At 42.0% G+C, this 22,444-nt stretch overlaps 3 protein-coding genes across 4 annotated transcripts in view; 2 read left to right on the top strand and 1 right to left on the bottom strand.

Annotated features, from left to right (window-relative positions):
- The first annotated feature begins 635 nt into the window (after nucleotides 1-635).
- LOC124264058 (protein TRACHEARY ELEMENT DIFFERENTIATION-RELATED 7A-like) lies at nucleotides 636-1,454 on the top strand. The gene has a single exon (XM_046698775.1). It carries the CDS (start codon nucleotides 636-638, stop codon nucleotides 1,452-1,454), a length of 819 nt encoding a protein of 272 aa, XP_046554731.1.
- A 1,580-nt stretch (nucleotides 1,455-3,034) lies between these two features.
- On the top strand, nucleotides 3,035-7,738 carry LOC124264056. Its single transcript, XM_046698774.1, is given in 6 exon segments — nucleotides 3,035-3,220; nucleotides 4,478-4,802; nucleotides 5,439-5,674; nucleotides 5,984-6,482; nucleotides 6,969-7,399; nucleotides 7,401-7,738. Coding segments are annotated over 5 exon segments (1,797 nt in total). The 5' UTR covers nucleotides 3,035-3,220; the 3' UTR covers nucleotides 7,707-7,738.
- A 5,352-nt stretch (nucleotides 7,739-13,090) lies between these two features.
- LOC124264054 (E3 ubiquitin-protein ligase RNF123-like) overlaps nucleotides 13,091-22,444 on the bottom strand; it is a 67,677-nt gene continuing 58,323 nt past the window's right edge. For both annotated transcript variants that reach the window (XM_046698772.1, XM_046698773.1), the window contains exons 35-38: nucleotides 17,616-17,707; nucleotides 16,528-16,616; nucleotides 14,892-14,967; nucleotides 13,091-14,625 (exon numbers count right to left, since the gene is read on the bottom strand). In XM_046698772.1, the coding sequence (XP_046554728.1) occupies nucleotides 14,572-14,625; nucleotides 14,892-14,967; nucleotides 16,528-16,616; nucleotides 17,616-17,707 (311 nt within the window). In that variant the 3' untranslated portion in view covers nucleotides 13,091-14,571. The remainder of the gene's footprint in view (nucleotides 14,626-14,891; nucleotides 14,968-16,527; nucleotides 16,617-17,615; nucleotides 17,708-22,444) is intronic.

Below are 22,444 nucleotides of genomic sequence, written 5' to 3'. Positions count from 1 at the left end.
CAAGACACGTCACACTAGTAGCGTGTATGACCACCCCTATTACAAGACACGTCACACTAGTAGCGTGTATGACCACCCCTAGTACAAGACACGTCACACCAGTAGCGTGTATGACCACCCCTAGAACAAGACACGTCACACCAGTAGCGTGTATGACCACCCCTAGTACAAGACACGTCACACTAGTAGCGTGTATGACCACCCATAGTACAAGACACGTCACACTAGTAGCGTGAATGACCACCCCTAGTACAAGACACGTCACACTAGTAGCGTGTATGACCACCCCTAGTACAAGACACGCGAAGTCTGCGAGGAACAGAGAAACGTCTGATAACGTGACGTACGATACGCCGCCGTTCTTGGAATGAATACACAATGCCATTAAGAAAGTGGTCCAATGTTACATATGTTACATTTGGGATTACACTCAGTAAAGTACAGATTCTATTACTGGGGGGTTGAGTCCCATGCGGGATTCGAACCAACACCTTCAGAGTCAGACACATTATCGCCAGCACACAAAGTCAGGCACCTAACCCGCTCAGCCACCCCGGCTTCCACAAATATGGACAACTGGTAGTCTAGACCAAGGACTCCGTGTACCCCTCTGACTACATTTAGAAAGTGGACAAATGTCACACAGACATTCCACCCCCAAAACCACACAGACAGTCCACCCTCAACCCTCAACCCCACACAGGCGCTCCACCCTCCACCCACCACCTCACACAGACTCTCCACCCTCCGCTCCACACAGTCCACCCACCACCCCACACAGACTCTCCACCCTCCACCCACCCACCACCAGACACCACCCCACACACCCTCCGCACACAGACTCCACCCTCCACCATCCCACCCCCACCACACCCAGACCTCCACCCTCCCTCCCCACACAGACACTCCACCCTCCACCCAACACAGACCCTTCACCCACACACTCCTCCACCAACCACCCCACACAGACGCTCCACCCTCCACCCACACAGACACTCCACCCTTCCACCCCACACAGACGCTCCACCCTCCACCCACCACCCACACAGACGCTCCACCCTCCACACAGACAGTCCACCCACCTCCACCCTCCACCCACCACCCCACAGACGCTCCACCCTCCACCCCAGCCCACCCCCACACAGACCCTCCACCCACACCACCTCCGCCCTCCACCCCCCACACAGACACTCCACCCCCCATCCACCCACCACCCCCCACACAGACTCTCCACTCTCCACCCTCCACACAGACAGTCCACCCTTCACCCCACACAGACCTCCACCCTCCACCCACCACCCACACACAGACGCTCCACCCTCCACCCTCCACACCATCCACCCCACCCCACACAGACGCTCCACCCTCCACCCACCACCCAGCACACAGACCTCCACCCTCCACACAGACTCTCCACACACAGACTCCACCCTCCACCCACCACCCCACACTGACTCTCCACCCTCCCTCAAAACACCCACACAGATTCTCCACCCACCACCCCACACTGACACTGGGAAGTTAAACGTAAAATGAAGCCTTAACGAAGTAGTAGTGTTCAGTAGGCACACCTGTTTACATACAACACAGGCTCCGTGACTGTTGTTGATAGTTGTGCACCCGGAAGTAATTGAAGCTGTACGCCTCATAGAACATTAGAACACAAAGAATGATTCAGTCATGATAACATCGGTAATAGGAAGAAAGACGACGGTAATAGATATCCCTGTCTGGCCCATTCGTGATATAGAATTAGGAGCACAGCGTAATGCATGCCTTCGACAATATACACAACCGGTTGTCAGTCACATATCTGGCTGGACCTCCATACTGTTTAAGAAACAAATATGTGTGTTTAAGTGCACGCGTGTATTTGCGCGCATGTTCTGAGGTCGTTTACATTATTTGTTGCCTTGCCTTGTGAATTAGTCTAGTGTATATATATATATATATATATCACCTGTTCTCTGCCTGTACCATTCATACTTGACAACGATACAAGAACCTGTATCGAAACGTCGTGCTCTAGAATAAAAGAAGTTGCCATCCATATATACTTGTTCTATCTGACATCTCACCTGATGAAGGAGCAAGCATAAACTCCGAAACGTCGTGTTATTCACAATAAAGCTGACATCCATAAATCTTGCTTTTCTTATGCATTCCACTTCTAAATACCCTTGAAAGATTTGTTCTATCTGACTTCAAGATTCTACAATTGCCACCCAAAGAAGTAAAGTTTGATCCTATATACAAACGTATTTGCAAAATACCAGTGGTCGACAGTATTAAATACGCTTTGCACATAAGGTTTTGTACATCGCGAGGTGTATGTTGGAAGCACGTGTATTCTGCAATATATGTAAGTATATACCACCAGCCATGATTGTGGGACAAGCGACATAGGCATTACTGTAACGTGACATGCTAAGGTATGCTGGACTTCAGCCTGTTATTGAGGGGAACTAACCAAATCTAGCTGTGTACAGGTGGTTGTACACTGCACGACCGGTGTGGTAGAGACCCAACACACCAAATCTAGCTGTGTACAGGTAGTTGTACACTGCACGACCGGTGTGGTAGAGACCCAACACACCGAATCTAGCTGTGTACAGGTGGTTGTACACTGCACGACCGGTGTGGTAGAGACCCAACACACCAAATCTAGCTGTGTACAGGTGGTTGTACACTGCACGACCGGTGTGGTAGAGACCCAACACACCGAATCTAGCTGTGTACAGGTGGTTGTACACTGCACGACCGGTGTGGTAGAGACCCAACACACCAAATCTAGCTGTGTACAGGTGGTTGTACACTGCACGACCGGTGTGGTAGAGACCCAACACACCAAATCTAGCTGTGTACAGGAAGTTGTACACTGCACGACCGGTGTGGTAGAGACCCAACACACCGAATCTAGCTGTGTACAGGTGGTTGTACACTGCACGACCGGTGTGGTAGAGACCCAACAGTGAAGTGGTCGTGAAGCATGAAGTGAATTCATAATATGCACATTCACCGACATTCACAAAGATACACATACGCCTGACAGTCACACTGAAGCCAAACAAAGGCGTTCGGTAAAGAAAATCAACGTAACACGTGGCTACCGTAAGTCGATATCAGTCAATACACAAACATAGACAACAACCAGGAAGTGTTACATGAGCAGTCATCACATGCTCCACCAACCTCACAGTCTCGTTCTCTACCCCTGACGGTACGTGTATCTTTAGATTTGATCTGATTTCATCCGCACGAGTGACAACATCTATTGTTTAGTTAGAATGCTGCTGTTGAAGCCCTGTGGTCTTACGTTTCTACTTGTCCATGTTCATCTCCATGTTGTTTTAGAAATACTGACCGTAATCAGGTTTCAGTTAAAAGAAAACGCCACATGTCCTACACTTTAGGTATGTAAAGTGTATATAATTCGCCTTGTGGTAAAACCGAGATGTATTTGAGACACATTTCCTACAAATAACGGAGTGGTAGCCCCACACTTGGTCATCAGTATCCCACAATGCAGCTGCACAGCTTCCTCGTCCGTGATCTCCTTGCTAGCTACTCAAGACGCGACTTTGTTGTTTTTGCAATGATTACTGATACCTGTTACAAATAATACTAAATATCATAATATATTACGGAACAGTACGTCGACGGTTCTGGGTGTTTTAAGTCATGGATGAAATAGCCTTCGGTTGTGAAGTAACCCGTTTAGTTCATGCACGATGCAATTCTCATATCGATACAAAAGCCGAGCCGACAACCCGTTTATCTCTCAATTGTTTATCTCTCAAGGAATGTTAACGTGCCTTGTTCTTATCACCAGCAAATTCTGCAAACGGGTTGGTAGTTAGGCACATGAAATTGTGGTCACGTGACCCCGCACATATGCAACTTCAAGTTTTCACAAAAGAGCGCGCTCATGCACCGCATTATATTTTCGCCCATATTAACTAGCTTGTACTATCCATTTTCACTATAATTCATTTCTCCCAATGTGAAGTTTCTTTTTCTATTCAGTATATTACAGGCGAGTTGAAGATTGAGTGAATTTAGTTTTACGCCGCTTCTAGCAATATCCCAGCAATATCACGGCAGGGACACCAAAATGGACTTCACACATTGTACCCATGTTGGGAATCAAACCAGGGTCTTCGGCGTGACGAGCGAATGCTTGAATCCATTAGGCTACCCCACCGCCCCTCGAACTAACGGATACACGAGTTACGTAATACTAATGGCCATATTCACTGAACTAAAAGCGAGAGTTTTACCCAGATTACAATATATAGGCTTTGGCCGTGTGAAGCCAGTGTTGTTGCAAAATACACTAACATCTTCCAAGGATTTGCGGGTCCTGCGTTCGACTGTCTGTTTGTTTGAATGATACAGATGGTTGTTTCAACATCACGGACATCTACGTCCTGCATCACCATTCTACTCTACTACAATCTCTGTTTGTTGTTTTCAGATGGCAAGTCCTGGAGTTACTCCTCTGGAAGGTGCAAGAAACAGGTACATCAGTGAACTGATATCTCAGACACAGAGTGCCCTTGGAGACGTCCCGTTGGAATTACAGAGACAGATTCTACATGAGATACACAACACCTTACACACAGGTTTAGATAACGTTGAAGACAGGATTAGGTCATATGGTGAAGACTTCTGTAAGCCAGACTTGGACCAAGAAGGGCTGACACGGACATTTCACCAGTTGAAGTACATGGAAGCTCTTTTGATGCAAACCTTTCGCAATAGAAGAACAGAATTAGAAATTGATAAAAGTGAAATTGTAGGTAAGTAGAACAAAAAAATGAGTTAAAATGTGTTTGGTTGCAATATAATTTACATAAACAGGATCATGGTAATGTAACCCTTAGTACTGTGTCTTTTTGACGTTTTTGTGATACAGGTTTTAACCAAGACGAATTCCTTGGTATAATCCTTCAAAGAGAAATGTTGATTATAGATGTACATGAAACTTACACCACAGACACCACATATAGCTATAAACCGTCAGTCTACCCTAGAGAGTTACAGGTAGGTCCAGAACAGAAACTTTTAAACATATCGAAATGAAGGGACGCTCTAGTCTTGGTAGCCTCACACCATGTCTGACATTACAAGAGGCAGCACATTACATCGATATATTTTCATGGATGATTCTCAGCCTTGGCCCTTTTTGGGGAAACTTGACCACTGTTGCAGCTTGGGGAATATTGTAATCATTTTCTTTATTGCTATTATCACTGCTTATATATATAGTATTGCAACTGAATCTATACTTCCACGCTATTTTGTACACCACTGTACTGATTTGCAACCTGAATTTTCGAATATAGTTATATAAATTATATCACATATATTTGATGTTTTTAGGTTTCACATTACTGGGAAATGTTTCACTGTAAATGAGTGCAGTATTCATTCAGGTACTGGTGTAGATGACGCCGACTACATCCACCTGAAGGTATTCCAACTGTGTCAACCGGATCTGCTTCACAGTGTAAGCATTGAATGCACATGCATTCTGGACAGACTGATGCAAGATCAGCTTCTGACGGACGATGAACGGGAAAGCATTATCGCCTTAAACCCCACATCCCGGCGAAGAAATGAGGCCTTCTTGGATGTCATGAGAGGTCGACTTTCCTATGCAACTTTGATGGTAAGCCAGTGTTGAATGTTTTGACGCGTTGTAGGGAAGACAAGAGTCAAGTTGCTAAACACGGCCACCCATCCAGGGAGTCTCCGTGGCCAGTGTTGCTTAACTTCAACTGGTTTGTGATCTGAGCTCTACGCACAAGATCACACATCACCAATATTGACAATTATGTGTTTGTTTACAATGTACAATACAATGTGAATATCTTACAGGTGTTTTCATTGATTACATTTTTTGTGGAATTGCAATGCAACCTAGAGTCTGTTGAGAAGTGTTTTCATGTTATAAGTTCTAGATTTGTGTACATTTCAGAATAACTTTATACCAGCTATTGGGGAAGATTATCCAGACGTTGCAAAGAAGTTGAGTGAAACAGCACAACATCTGAAAGCCAAACCATCAAAAATCAATGTCTGTGCCGTTTGCAATATGAAGGAAAATGTCCAAGTCAAGCACCTCGCTGAACACCTTTCAGAACATGGTGCAGTATCCACTGATGATTATCGGGTACTGAGAAACACTCACACATCTAACACCGAAAAATGGTCATACCGTCTAAGTAAATTGACCAACTTAAGCCACATTACTGAGGCCATAAAAATACGTTATCCGCAAATATACAAACAACTTCAGCGCCAAAACAAACTTGATCTCAGATGCAACTGTTCATCGCTAGAGGGAGGAAATGACAGCTGTTCCGCAGAAAAGAAGTCTGCAAGTAACCCTGTGTCTGATGTTGGACGTCTGTCTGATCTGGAATCTCTGTTCGAAACAGGTTTATGGGTGACATCAGGATCATTGTCACAGATGGGTATGAACACCATTCAGATAATCACATTCTTCCCTTTGGTTCCAAACCTATAAGCTTTAAGACTTACTTTACGAAAGTTTATTACTATTGGTTTAACACAGGTAGCACCAAGACGACTGTCACTCTGACTCTAACATACATAGTGCTACGATCACTTTGTGCAATTAGTCCTGGAGGTCAAGTGTTGCAGTACATGATACTACTACAAAAATATGTAGTATCATAAGATAATAAAGAAGTTGTCATCTATAAAGTGTCCTAAAATTCAACCAATTTAATACAGCAATTGTGCTCTACTTAAATTGTTACCCATCCATCCCCATGTGTTTCTCTACACTGTTAATGAGGTCTGATGCCAAGCATGTGACACCGCGTATTGCTGAGTGAGAATATTTTCACTGTTTCAAAATCAGTATAACAGTTATATCCCATAACTGGTAAAGATGGACACAATTAGAGATCAATAATACTCTTTCTTCATTTCAGAATATCAAGTAAGTTCCAACCCTAAGGGTATGGCAATTATCATTTGTAATCCCAAATCAAACCCACATGAAGAAATACATCGGTACTATGTAAATGATGCTGCTAAGCTTTACAGAACATTCCAGAAGCTTGAATTTGATACTCGACTCTATAGAAACATTTCTAAAACAGACATGATAGCACTCTTGGCCAGGGTTGCAGAGATGGATCATAGTCAGTTTGATGCTTTTGTGTGTGTTATCCACACTGAAACGAAGATCATAAATTATCGCCATTGTGTCCTTGATGCAAATGCAGCTCCAGTGCCTTTCAAAGAACTGAAAGATATGTTCAATGCATCAGGATGTCCTACTCTAGTTGGTAAGCCAAAAGTGTTCTTCATCCCGAGTGGAGAGAGGGATAACTTCATGTCTGGCGTTAAAGCCAGGAAGTGGAACTGAACAGGATATTTCTGTCCCTATGGAAGCTGATTTTCTAGTACTTCGTGCTACAGTACCAGGATTTAATGTTATTGGTGATGATGAATTCAGTGGATCTTTATGGGTAAAGAAGTTTACTGAAATGATGGACACACATTCAAATGATGCTGACCTGGTGACCTGCATGACCCATCTTGCAGCTGACATAAGCTGCCAGGACCTGTGGGATGTCTGCAAACAGAGTCCCCACATTGAAAGTCCACTGAGAAAACCATTGTTCTTCAGGGAGAGGATTCCAGATCAGGTATCATCTGGGTAAAGTAAGTTGTTGAATAAAAGCGTTTGTACTCAGCAGTTGTCATTACGAAAGAACAGGTTGATTATCCTCACAGTATTTAGTCAAAAGGATGAGCCACTAACACCACCAATAATGTAAAATTTGTCTTTGAATGATTGAATCTTGGACAGGAACATGAGTTGCTGATACTGTGATAAATGTTGTGGTGTGTAAGTGTCAACGTCTGAAATAGTCATCCATAAAGTCATCCCTCCAGATCAAACAGTTCCTATTTTCATCTGCTCCAATGACAAGAATGAAGAACCGATGGCCCATTCTCACCAGAAATTGGACAGATTGGGGTTACAAAACCCCAGCTTCCCCATCATGATGAGTCCAGACAAGCCATAACAGTGGGGAAGCTTCTGTCCAGCAGTGCTTGAAGCACTTGACTTGGTCCTCAATGTAGTGTACCTGGCTAGGTCACATTGTATGTATATTTAGAACGTGGATATCTGCTTGGATGTATGGTGATCATCAATACTTTTTATCAGCATTTACTAACTGGCATAACTATAATCAGAATCCTTTTTGTACCATGCTAAACGACCTGTTTAATTACATTTAAAATACTTGTGATCTTTTTTGATGTTGTCAGGGCCTTTGCCTAAACTGACTGATTCTGTCCTCAAGAAATAACCTAAGTTACAGGTCATGTTTTCCCTGTTGATCATGTGTATTTAGTCAAACTGCTGAAAAACACATTTATATAAAACAAATCAGTGATACCTTTATTACCAAGTGGTATTCCTCTACAGTTGAACAATATTTTTTTCTTCTTCATAATTACCAGCATCTGTAAAATTGATTAAGAATCTAAAACAATGACAGTGTTAGACACTCAAATGTGGCCTTCAGTCCTCCATAATCATGTGTAGGTTTACTTGTTGAAGATATAAACAAACAAATCAAATCCTTCCATTCGATCACATGAGCCACCAGCAGCTCAACAAGCAAATGCACTAATATCCGACACTGTCTGACATTTCTGATCACTGTCAATGATATATCTGTTTGTAATTAACTCAGACAAATATTCAGTTTATACTATTAATACTGATTGCATTTTGTTATGTATATGACTTTGTTTAAAAACAACAGTGCTTCGATACAAACCCAATTTAACATTAGATTTTAAGCAACTCAGGTACATATGTAAAAAATATATTTATACATGGACGTTGTGATTCAACTAGACATTTTACAGCAAAATGTTGCTTTCATCATTAATGACGATTTGTAAATAATTATTGTATGTTATGTGAATAAGCAAAATAGGATGTCATTAGCTTCCCCACTGCAAGCCTCTATTACTAGGAGTGTTCCTGAAAAACTGTTGGCCAGCTGACAGGTTTTTTTATTCCAGTGATCACTGGTGATAAAAAGTGAGAGACTTTATTGCATAGCTATATATTATTGCATATGGTTAAGAAAATCAGAATTTTTTAAAACTTAATTTTATTTGTCAATATGTCTGTCAAGGGCATAGTTTGTTTCTTTGATCAATCCCTCCAGTTACAACATGTTCCTAAATATATTCACCCTTTTATAGCCTAGCCTACTGGGTTCTCACAAACTGTGTGGAAAAAACAGCCTCCTGCTGCTGTGTAGAGAAACCAGCCCCAGAGCCCCACTGATTCCCAGCAGTTTACACCCTTCATCATCCCTGACTTTCATGTTTTACAACTAAACAAAACAAAAGCATCTTACTTATTGATACATGTAATTTATGATAAAAAAACTGAAATATCAGAGTATCATGATTTATTATGTCACTCTCAGCTTGTATTTTTCTATCACTCTGAAATACTGAAAAGTTCTGCATGTTGATATAAAATAGTAACCTACAGAGTAATTCTGACATTGCAAATGTTTAACTGTTACCATCTGTAGCATTGCTACAACAGTGTAGTTGAGTTCCAGTGTTGGTGAGGACATTACTCAAGCACCTGTGTGGAGACGCCACACACGACCATGGAGGGCTGAAGGCAGCACAGTACATGAAGAAAGTACATATCACAGTCTATCATTTATACACTTCAAATATAACATGTATAATAGTACAATTACATCCTACCAAACACTCCTGCAGTCATAAATATATAATACAATTCACAGTGTAAATGCCAAGCAAACATTCCAGGCCACATTGATTACATATAAAAGTATATGTCAAGTCATTTCAGGTCTAAAACTAAGTGACGACAAAAGTTACAAAATTTAAAAAGCATCATGATAAAGACTAGATCAAATGTTCAAAACTTAAAATATTTCTGTGGAAGTCAATTCCATTGTTAAATATAGAGGGAACAAAAAAAGGATCACATGAAAATTCAAGCATTCCTTTATTATTTGCAGTTTTCCTCACCACAGCTCTATTCAAACCTGGTGATGAAAACTGGAAAATATTCTCTCAGTATATATTCATACAGGGTCTGTCGGGTTGTAACAAAATGCAACAGTGACATGATGGCAGCAGTACAGAGAGTCTGGGTGATATCAACTTTGCACAAAGACATTGGCAGCAGTTACAGATTACTGTCTCTGGATGCCAAGTCAGCAATGGCATTACCCTACGGCCTTCACCCAGGTTCAGAGGTCTGCTTAATCAAATCAATCATAATAGGAAAAATCCTACTTCATCTCCAAAGTAAATATATATATATGTTCATGATTTACAGGACAAATTATTCTCAAGCAACAAAATGGAGCAGAGAAGAGTGGCAATATCTGTAGTTGTACAAAAAGGGAAAAGTAAACACAAATTTTACATGTCCTTGATGCAGAAATTATTTTTAGAGAAGTGTTTAAGCAGTGTATGAAATAAGCCAAAACTCTAGTCAGACATCAGGGCTGTTAAGTTCAAAATGTTACAAGCCCAAAATGGACTTAACCAGACCAAATATGGTGAATTTACTCATATGTATGGAACATCTAAAAATTTTACCAGACCACTGGGCTGGCTAGCTGTAAATTTAGACCGTCCGTCAGAAATCGAGACCGTCTCGGTCGGTCGGACAGGCTGTATTTCATACACTGGTTTAAGTGGTAATGTTCGGTATGAATGTGCTACAATAAGCATCCCCATACATCAGTAAGGAAGGAGATACACATTAGATGCTTGATTGGCATTTTAGAAGATGATATTTGATGAACATAGAGATTTTTCTGTGTGAGATACACATTGTTTTTGGAACCATTTCACACTCATTTCTATAATTTCTGCCCACAAACAAGACTTGAACAGTCTATGGACAGTAAGGGTAAGGAGAGTAACACAGGCCTTAACACCTCCTCTGTACCCAGTATGTCTTGGCTGCCGAAGTTGACATCCACACAGACTCTCTGCTGTCTCTGGAGCAAACCTCTTCCTAAAGAAAGTTGTATTTCTGACCTTAAAAAAATAACGGCACCTGGTACCAGTTGTTAGAAAAACACAGAGTCAAAACTTGAAGTCATTTCATTACAGCTTCAAATATAAAATAAAATCATTTACATACAACAAAGCAGATCGAAATGAAACTTGCAGTTCAGAAATGAAGGTCATATGCTTTCAGAACATCTCTCACCATATTTGTGCTGGATATTGAACCTGTTCTGTGTGGAACTATTGTGAGTGTAGTGAGCCAAACAAGTGGGTCATTTCATGTACATTTCACAACAAAACTAACCAACACTTTTTGGTGATGTTCCCTTTTATCTATCACAAAAAAGCACAACTGACACTTCTCACTGATTATAAAACATTCTGTTGACATAAGCCTCATCAACAGTGTGATTTCTGCATGAATAGAAAATATTTGCTGTCCAATCCAAATCTCGATACTTTGTCTTTACTCTATTAACAACATCACAGCACGATTGTTAAAACCTGCCCAAGTTCTTGTAAAGCTTGATGCATATTATCACAGGACTATCACGGTACATAAATGTGCCACGTTCAATCATAGTGAAATATAATACCTCAATACTGGGTAAAAAGCAAATCAGTGCATGCTTAATTTAGCTGCCAATTGGATAATAGTTTGCAATCAAATACAGTTTGTGCATCATTTTTTTCTGAAGGAGTGGTATTTGTACCTTATTTGTACAAACAGTGTAAAACACTGATTCACCAGATGCTTTGAATGACACTTTGCACTTGCAGCATGTAAAGTGATATGGATTGCATACACATATTTGGCAGATTTGGCGCCAAGAGAGTAAGTATCCCTGCCTTGGAGTCAGTTATTGCCCAAGTACCATTATAGGCAGCTAATATTCCCGCTACTGGTGTCTTATCCTATAATATATGCATTCAATGCATATTACAATACAAAAACATTTCAGGACATATGGGACTTGAATCTGTATATGAATTATTCTGTTGCAATCCAAAGTAGAATATCCCTATCATGGTTATGTAGAAATCAAATATACTGTGTGTTGCCATGACTCTATAATTTATGATGGGAAGGAGTGCCTTTACGAAGAGTCTTTCAAGCACAACACCTGAGATCAGTTCACTTTTGACTTGCAGATAAGCTTATTCTAAACTTTGCAAACCATTGTTGACCTCAACACTGACTATTCCTTCTCTTAACTCTACATTTTTTAAATCTGCTACAGTATAGGTATAAGCTGCACATATATTTTCTGTCAAGTGTCTATAGTTTGCTTAAATTAATACGGTTAATAATAAACAACGTAACTTTACAGACAATGATATGTTACAATTTGTTTGTTCTACTTGTGAATTGTTTTCAGCCCTTATTTAAGATGCCTGTTTCTTCCATCATGAAACACTGACATTGTAAAGGTATTTTACCTTAGAAAAACTGACAACAAAATGTACTCCCTGTGTCGGAACTTAAGTCCTATCTTCATCACAGACAACACACTGATCCCACCAAACCACCAGTGTCCTTCCATCAATATGGCAACATGCACAGAGCTCCAGATAAGGTATGTCAAACATGCAGACTAAATAACCCTAGCCCAAACATTTGAAAACCCAATAGTATAACACTGCCCTAATTTCTCCAGGTAGTTTCTTCAACAAGTATACACATATTTCACTACTAGTGGTGGTCTGATTAATTGAAATAATCAAAGATTGGTCGCAGTGACTAAACGACCAAGCAATCGATCATGTTTTCTCATAATCAAACACAAACAATTCTAGAACACTTGTTTTCATTAACAGTATTTTTCACTAGGTTGGTTTTGTCTGTTACATTTCATAAGCACTACAAGCTCGTTCCAAGTCATGATTGAATTTATCTTAAAGACTCTAAGAAATTTATGTTCCTCCATACTATTCATCCTTTAAAGATGTGAAATTTTGCCCCAAAAAACCCAAAGAACTACATGTTTTTTTCCTTATTTTTGTGAGCATTAACACATTTCATAAATGATGCTAACCAATTATTTTCGATGATTGATCGGTTGTAATGAACCAATCATCAATTATGAGATTTTAACCAATTCCTAACACTATTCACTACAGATCTACAGAAAAGCACATTTACATGCATTCTATGACGCAGAATGGTGCACAGATGTGTAACAGGTCCCTTAGTGTATGCATCATGTGACGGACCCATGAAGATCTGGGTTAGAATTGGTCTTCAGCAACCCATGTTTGTTGTAAGAGGCAACTAACAGGATCAGATGGTCAGGCTCGCTGTCTTGGTTGACACATGTCATCGTATCCCAAATGAGTAGATCGATGCTCATGCAGTTGATCACTGGATTGTCTGGTCCAGACTCGATTATTTACACACCACCATCATATAGCTGGAATATTGCTGAGTGTGGCTTAAACAGCAGAGAAACAAGGCATCATGTGAAGTACTTGGGGTGGCACACAATCATGTGCTAACTGGCAGTCACATAAAGCAATACATAAGAAGAATCATTGGATGTAAACGTCAACTCATCGGTGTAGAAAACCAACTGACTGGACCGTAGAGACTACAAACATTGAATACACCAATAAAGCTATCAATACTCAACAGTAAACTGAGTAAAACACAGTGAGTCTAAACAGTATCTGGAGCTCTGCACACATAGTCTAGATGTCACACTGAGTGTGGATCAACTTCAAATACATAATTTCATCTGTTTTCTAAACCAGACAGACAAATGTGTACAGGTGCTATACTTTCACCTGTATCTCCATGTTTAGGTGAATATATGTGACTCCATCGGGACCCTCAACAAAACATCCTGATCTTTGGAGAAAACAGAATTATTTGCCTGATTTAGCTGATTGCACTTCATAAGAAGATATATGGCTAAAATTAATTTATTACAGGACACTTCATCTCAAATCGTGAAATGTTCAGCACCTCAGACTTACGTCCCACAAGCTCATATCAGTACCTCACTCTCACCTAATGGATTCCTGCTGTGAGAAAAACAGTTTCAACGCTACATAGATAATGGCTTCCTTCAGTGTCATAAAAACTTGTGAATTAACAGCCTACACCTACATGCCAAACTTGTTCAGGTCCCTGCTAAGTCTAGTAATGTATTTACTTCATAAATTAAATATGATCAATCAGGTTGATTAAAACCAAAAAAATTCCTTTTTACTGCATTCACTGCACCCGCATACACAAAGTATCATTCTTGCAACAATAGTTGCAACTACACCATGTTGTCTCGGTCGTCCACAATATCACTTATAACAAATTTGTTTCAAAGCAATTGAACAATTAAGACTTTGAAAAAGATCACATCATCTGGATCATCTCCATGGTAACACAAGTAGAATGAAAGCCAACAGTATCATGACCTATGACCCTTTGATGTCCTTGATATGTCAGTGATGTCACCGCCCATGAAGACTTCCTGACTTGTGTCAGTGCTTTGACTGGCCTTGACATTGTTCTCGGAGGATGGTGTTTCCATGCATGTCCTTCACAGATGTGATGATTGCCTTGCAGAAGAAGCACTCCTTCTTGGCCATCAGCTGCTGAGTGATACACGCCCTGCAAAATGGAAGGAACAGGTGAAGGTCAGTATGTTTATATCACAGGTGATGGACATCTTGTAATGTTGGTGGCGAAGTTGGAATTTACATATTTTTCTGTATCCTGACTCCTCTAAGGAATCTGGTGGGTAAAACAGAATACTTTGGATTAATTAGCACACGGCTGAGCCGTCGTAGATTGCCTGCATGTCCTTCACAGATGTGATGATTGCCTTGCAGAAGAAGCACTCCTTCTTGGCCATCAGCTGCTGAGTGATACACGTCCTGCAATGGAAGGAACGAGTGAGAAGGTCAGTATGTTATATCACAGGTGATGGACATCTTGTAATGTTGGTGGCGAAGTTGGCCCAGTCCTCTAAGCTGCTACGGCTGAGCCCAGTTGCCTCCCTTGAGCATTCCAGAAACCTATGATTGTTGGTTTGAATCCTAGTTCCTGTCAACTGTATTTCCAGGCCTGTCCTAGTAGGTTTCGCCAAAGGGATAACCATCTGAGCCCTGCATCACTTCAGATTTTCCTCCCTTGTTCAGCTGCCACTCCATTACATAACAAGAATACTGCTTAAAGCGGCATCAAATCATTGCATACAATATATTCTCTGTATTGGGTGTGTGATTTCCTCCTGATCTTCTCCGATTATTTCAAATAATATACATCTGAAGGTAAAAAGCCTTGATTGTTTGTTGCCAGTTACAAGTACATGTACTTACTATCCTATTCAAATACGTCACCTCTCAAGACAATCAAAAGAGTGTTTTGTTCCAATTCTAAACTTCCTCCCCTCTTGGTAACGACAAAAGCACAAAAGAAACACATGAATCATATAGTGAAGAGACATCAACATCACGGAAATACCGAATAAACAATTAGACTGTGTAATGCTGTGGCCACTGGTAAACACTCACTGTGCACACCTGTACTGATCATAAAGCTTAGGCTAGTGTACTGTCACATACTTTAACAAGAGAAGTGGCTAGTGTACTGTCACATACTTTAACAAGAGAAGTGGCTAGTGTACTGTCACATACTTTAACAAGAGAAGTGGCTAGTGTACCGTCACATGCTTTAACAAGAGAAGTGGCTAGTGTACCGTCACATGCTTTAACAAGAGAAGTGGCTAGTGTACCGTCACATGCTTTAACAAGAGAAGTGGCTAGTGTACCGTCACATGCTTTAACAAGAGAAGTGGCTAGTGTACCGTCACATGCTTTAACAAGAGAAGTGGCTAGTGTACTGTCACATGCTTTAACAAGAGAAGTGGCTAGTGTACTGTCACATACTTTAACAAGAGAAGTGGCTAGTGTACCGTCACATGCTTTAACAAGAGAAGTGGCTAGTGTACCGTCACATGCTTTAACAAGAGAAGTGGCTAGTGTACCGTCACATGCTTTAACAAGAGAAGTGGCTAGTGTACCGTCACACATTCTTTAACAAGAGAAGTGGCTAGTGTACTGTCACATACTTTAACAAGAGAAGTGGCTAGTGTACCGTCACATACTTTAACAAGAGAAGTGGCTAGTGTACCGTCACATACTTTAACAAGAGAAGTGGCTAGTGTACCGTCACATACTTTAACAAGAGAAGTGGCTAGTGTACTGTCACATACTTTAACAAGAGAAGTGGCTAGTGTACTGTCACATACTTTAACAAGAGAAGTGGCTAGTGTACCGTCACATACTTTAACAAGAGAAGTGGCTAGTGTACCGTCACATACTTTAACAAGAGAAGTGGCTAGTGTACTGTCACATACTTTAACAAGAGAAGTGGCACACCTGTTAGTCCTAATTGACCCAAGTGATGGAGATGGGGATGCCACTGACACCTACCTGCAGGACTGATGTGCACATGGGATAAACGTAGCCGAGCGAGGACTTGCATAACAGATCGTACACAGGTCTTCATCTTTCACTTTCACCTGAGGCAAAATTTCACAATCAGTTGGAGATTGAGATACATGTAAATACGCATACATTCACTATATAGAGTCTTTTCCCAAAATTAAACATCCAACACTAATATTCAATGTATAAATGATGGAAGTAAGTCAAATGGTGTGATAGGTTTTATATAGTTTTACATATGATATTGAAAATAGCAGTGACACAATCTTAAGCACAAGCTTTTACTGTAAGTCATTATTGTAAGTCAAAATATATTGTTTCAGATTGTCATCTTCTTCAACCTACATAGATCATGCTGCATCAGTCTGTGCCATACACTCTAGGCTACCAGCCCAAACAAGGCCAGGCATCATTTTCAGAAGATTTCAGAGATATTTTAAGGACTATCATTAAGTCAACAAAATGTTTTCGTGATCACGAGAGCATCGAGAGTGACTTGTCTAATAATTCCATTTGTAACAAATGTCTGATCATAGCAATCAGCAGGACTGCTTCATATCATATACTTCAGATAATAAAATTGTTCAATACATCAGAATTATTTGAAGTTATTTTAATGTGTATTTCTTAACCCAATTATCGACAGATTAAGGAGGACTTTAATCAGCTGATTGCTATTTCCGGATAAGATTACAAGAAAATGAACACAGCACCCGGTAATCTTAATTAATGCATTTACAAATATGCCTAGCAGAACTAGAGATATAAATTAAAAGGTAAACCATTATGTCTTTTGAAGTATTATCTCAAATATAAAATGTTTTAGATCCAAATTTGTTGATACGTGTTACTTCATATCTGAATTTGCTACAGAGGAAGTTTTTTTCTGTGTATAGTACTTTGAATCTTTTTTTCCAAAACACTGACTCCTCTAAAGGTGGGTATACATTATTCTTGTATTCATGCGCTCACTTTATTCAAGAGACATGGTAGCTGACCGAAATAAAACAAACATAATTTTAGGCTTCAGGTTAGAAGCTACAAATGAAAACTAGTATAAATGGATTTCCCACCTGAGATTGTGACTCGAGTGTGTTCTGCTTGTGCTTGAGGTAGACTCGAAGACTTTCAATGTTCTCAAGTTCTTCCTTGCTTACTTCCTCAACTGCAATATACAGAAAACATACATGTCACTGACAAGTTTTAATATAAATTGTATATTTATATACTTATCCTATCTCACGACTTGCACCTCTCTCTCTCTCGCTTCGACTTTTAGTGGAACAACTGTAAACTTTTTCCATAGGCTTCCTTGTCCATTCGCCTGTGCACTCCATGCTGCTCTCCTTAATTAGCTTCCTAGTTCCTAATAAAGCTTGCAGCAAGCTCCACTAATTGCCCATGTGACTACCCTGAATGATCATTCTCATCTTGGAGCCAATGTTGTAATCTGAGTAGTGGGGAGGCCGGGCGGGCATCCATCGCGTGAGACAGGATAAGTATATAAATATATAATTTATATGAAAATTTCCAAATTTTTAAACTTATCCTATCTCACGAATGCACTTATCCCACGGTTGGACGGCGGGCTGCAGATTACCCTTCTGTCTGGACAGTGCGAACAGCTGGTCTTGGAGCTGTGTGGACTGATGACAACCGTAGATAGCGATGTACAAGGGAGGCCTGTTACGCATGCACGCAACTCCTTATAATGCTTGTAGTAGGTTCTCCAGAACCCCTTGGCTTACTAAGCACAACGACTCCCAGGGGAGATGGGTGCTCCTGAGCGATGTGGTGTTTGGCCGCAACCATGTACAATACAAGGGACGCAACCCAGCAAATAGGCCTCGCCTCACCACGATTTACAAGGTACCCCCGTAATTAAAGTCTAGCGACTAGAATCGAGCCAGCCCCTGCTTCAAGAAGACCCCGCAGACACCGACCGAGGCGGGTGAAAGAGAAACACAACTCGGCATCTCCAAGTTTTAACGTTCAGTTAAGCTTAGTCAAAGGATGTGCCCGGCAACTCCGGAGGCAGAAGGCAACGAAATCCACTGGAATTCGGGAGTGTCACACTTCACTGATGTAATTGCTCCGTGAAGTAGAGGTCAGTAAGTGTGAATGTCGAACACCTCTGCATCGTCATACTGATTGTGCCTCAGGTCCGTAGGGCCATGCTAGGTGGCCGTATTCCGATGCCTTGTTATGGAGGCCAAATGAAGTAGTTCTTAAACCCATATAATGAGAACAAAAGGTTGAGATCCGGTTCAACTTTTATTCAGTATATACAAGGAAGCAGTAACATGAATGCAGAACCGTCCCTCATCTGCGTAGTTGGGCCGATGTAAGCTGCTGAGCCAGTACAAGAGGTCCAAACTGGTGTAGTCCCTGGACATCCGTGACAGACAGGTCTCGCAGGTAATGTGAAGAGAAGACTATCAGAACGCCAGAAGCAACCTTCCATGATAGCGGTCAAGGAGCAGTTGCTATGAAGGGCAATCGTAGAGGCTAGTGCACGAGTCTCATGAGGATTGGAAGCGGCTGGAGGAGGCAACCCTGCAAAGGTGTAGGCTCACAGGATCGTGGCACGCATCCAGAAGGCCAATGTGGTCCAGGAAACCTCAGTTCTTGAAGCGGTCGACAAGGGTATGAAGAGGCGCTCCATAGCCGTCGACGATCCTTGGAGGCAGCAAGGTAAACGTGTAGAGACCTGACAGGGCAGAGTGTCAAATCTTCAGGCTCAAGAATGGTGGACAACGGGGGAAAGGTAAACATCCGGTCTGGTTGCCCTGGCAGTTGGTTTTTCGCAATGAAGTCCCAGTGGAGACCCAGGAAAGCCTTGCCATGCTTCTTCCGCTCGAACTGCACCCGATTGACATCAAGCGCATGCAGTTCACAGGGCTCCAGATAAGGGCCGTATCGGCGTATGTACGGATATAAAATAAGCACGATACGGTAGGAAACTATTTTAAAAACGTAGCAGATACGGACCACAGCAATGGTGTACGGTTTCAGAATCATTCACAGACGTATTTATCTGACAAAGTATTGTTTTATTGTTTACTGACCTGTTTACACAAGAGTAGCAATGTTGTGGTGCATATATGAAATGAAACACAAGATTACTGATACGCCATTAAATTCCATTCAGTACTCTAAATGTACTCTTATTGTTTTCTAGTACTCCTATATTGAAAAAATAAGGAGTACGTACTCTGATCATGAAAAATTATCTGGAGCCCTGAGTTCAGATATACTAGCAGCGGTAGCCAAAGCTACCAGCAAAATGTCTTGAATGTCCTTGTCTTCTAAAGGTTCATAATCTGTAGAAATCATATGACGAAGGACGACGGACAGATCCCAGGCCGGAGGTCTGAACTTCCTGGACTGGTCAGAGAGTCTATAGGAGCGTAATAGACTCTGCAACTCGGGAACAGTGGAAATCTTCGTGCCCGTGGTGGTAGCCAAAGCTGAGTTGATGGCGGGTAAGTAGGTAGGTAACGTAGTACCCTTGAGTTTCTTGGAGTGCGGAGATGCTGGAGTAACTCAGCAATGACCTGAGTCGAGGTGGAAGTGGGAGATGCAATTCCCCTAACCCTGCAATAGTCTTCAAACTTCTTCCACTTGTCCGCCGTGATGTAGCTGGAATATTGCTAAAAGCGGCATAAAAGTAGCCCTTAGCTATGAGAGACCTCTGAAGATGCACCAAACGTGTAGATTGAGGGTCTGAGGTGACCCTTGGTGCAGTTGCGAGTGAGGGTGAAGAAGTTGGTCGTCCCGGTTGGGAAGCGGTACTGGGTTTGGCTCTGCCAGGCTTCTTAGGTTGACGAACCAACTTCTCGCTGGCCAGAAGGGTGTGACCAAAAGCAGTAGTATGTTGCTGGTAGCCAATAGTTTCTGTATTACTTTTGGTAGCAGAGCTGGAGGCGGGAACGCATAGGCATTGAAACCCTCCCATGATATTGCCAATGCGTAGAGGTCCCAAGCCAAGGAGTCTGGGATTGGTGATACAAACTTTGGAAGTTGGTTGTTGAACCTTGTGGCGAACAGATCTATTTGAGGCCGTGATAACGGGTAGATCATCCACTGAAAGATCTGGAGCAGTAACTTCCACTCTGTCGGGGATGGTCGGTTGGATCGGGACAAGGCATCGGCGATCACATTTTTTACCCCGGGAATGTGTCTGGCTCTGGCTACGATGTTGAGTGAGTCGATGAGATGGAAGAACCTGATCGCCCCTTGTAGCAGATTCGCAGAGCCTGTCGAGCCTAGATGATTTATATACCAAACCACTGTCGAACTGTCTGATTGGATCAACAGACTGGTTGATTGAAGCTCTGTTGCCAAATGTGAGATGGCTTGAATTACCGCCTTGAATTCCAGCTCGTTTATATGAAGTACTCGTTCGTTGGATGACCACAGCCCGGCCACTTGGTGGTCGAGGAAGTGAGCTCCCCAACCCATGAGAGATGCATCAACGAATAGGTGATGAGTCGGTGCAAAGGGCATCATAGAGACTCCGGCGCAAACATTCCGTTCGTTGAGCCACCATTGAAGGACTGGACGAAGCGGTTCTGGAAGGCAACTCAGTTCCTTGGGCTTGTTTGTCCTGAAGGTACGGGCGTAGAAATCGCTGTATCGGCCGAAGTTGGTGGTGAACTGTAGCTGGCGAAGCAATAGAATCGAATCCTGTTGAGCCTGGATGCAATCGTTTATGTAGCTTTCGAAGGTGATGCCTTGAAAGTGGAGGAAGCTCGTTATGGGCTTGGTAATTCGGGTAAAAAGCCACAGGGCCATGGAAATTCCAAATGGTAGGACTTTCCATTGGTAGTGATTCCCGTTGAACATGAAGCGAAGGTACTTCTGGTGTTCTGGACGTATCGGAACGTGAAGATAAGCATCCTGAAGATCTAGGCTGATGAAGAAGTCTCCCTTCTTCAGGATGGTGCGTAAAGGTTGATCGACACCATCCTGAAGTGAGTATGGAAGCTCAAAATCGGGCATTGAACAACTTCATATTGAAGATGGGCGGAGTTTGTTGAATTTTTCTTTGGAACGAAGAAGATGGAGGTAGAATCCTGGAGTGACAGGCGATGGACCTAGGAGCTCTATATCGCAAGTTTGTCTAATAAGCACCTATTGTGGATTGCTGAGTTTGAAGCTGGTCCACAGGATATGAGCGATGAGCGGATCTTATGGCGCCAGAGGTGGACTGCCAATAACGGGTAGCTGATAGCTGTGAAGTAGCAGGTTGGTGACGTACGGATCTCTGAGGATGGTCCAATTCAGGGCGAAGATCTGTAATCTCCCGTCTACCGGAGTGTTGTAAATCGAAACGACTGTGACGGGGGAGGGGGGGGCACGAAAAAGATTATGTAAATCCGGATTGGTAGGGGTGAACTGTTAAGTTCGACGCTGAGTCCTGGAGCTGTGACTTCTGTATCTTTAACAGTTCAATCGAGACTTGAAAGTTGGTTTCTTTATCAACTTTAGTAGATACTTCTTGGATGCTACCATTGAAGAGGGAGTCAGTAAATCATGGCTGGTGAAACAGTTCTGTTTTAAATCGCTCCTCCCATGAAGAGATGTTAAGGTGTCCACGTCCGCCAACAGCAAGAGTGTAGCCCAAAAAATGAGACAACTGATCCAGGATAATTTGGAACTGGTCCAGAGCTAAAGTCATGCATCCTCGGATGTAAGCGTCTTGATCAGAGTAAGTATGCTCCAGAGCAGTGTTAACAGCATCGACTGCTGCAATCACAGAACTAATAGATGGCAACGTCTTTCTCACGGCTGAATCCATGTGAGTCAACTCTCAGTCCTCAATAAGGTTGGGGCTGAAGCAGCTCTTTTGCCACACAGGGTTCCAATATCCTCATCAACTGTTGGAGCCGTAGAGATT

This window comes from Haliotis rubra, unplaced genomic scaffold, assembly GCF_003918875.1.
Source record: "Haliotis rubra isolate DU_JTF1 unplaced genomic scaffold, ASM391887v1 Scf906, whole genome shotgun sequence".
In the NCBI taxonomy this organism is placed as follows: domain Eukaryota; kingdom Metazoa; phylum Mollusca; class Gastropoda; order Lepetellida; family Haliotidae; genus Haliotis; species Haliotis rubra.
Note: the sequence above shows the minus strand (reverse complement) of the source record. Positions and strands in the feature narration are given on the sequence as shown.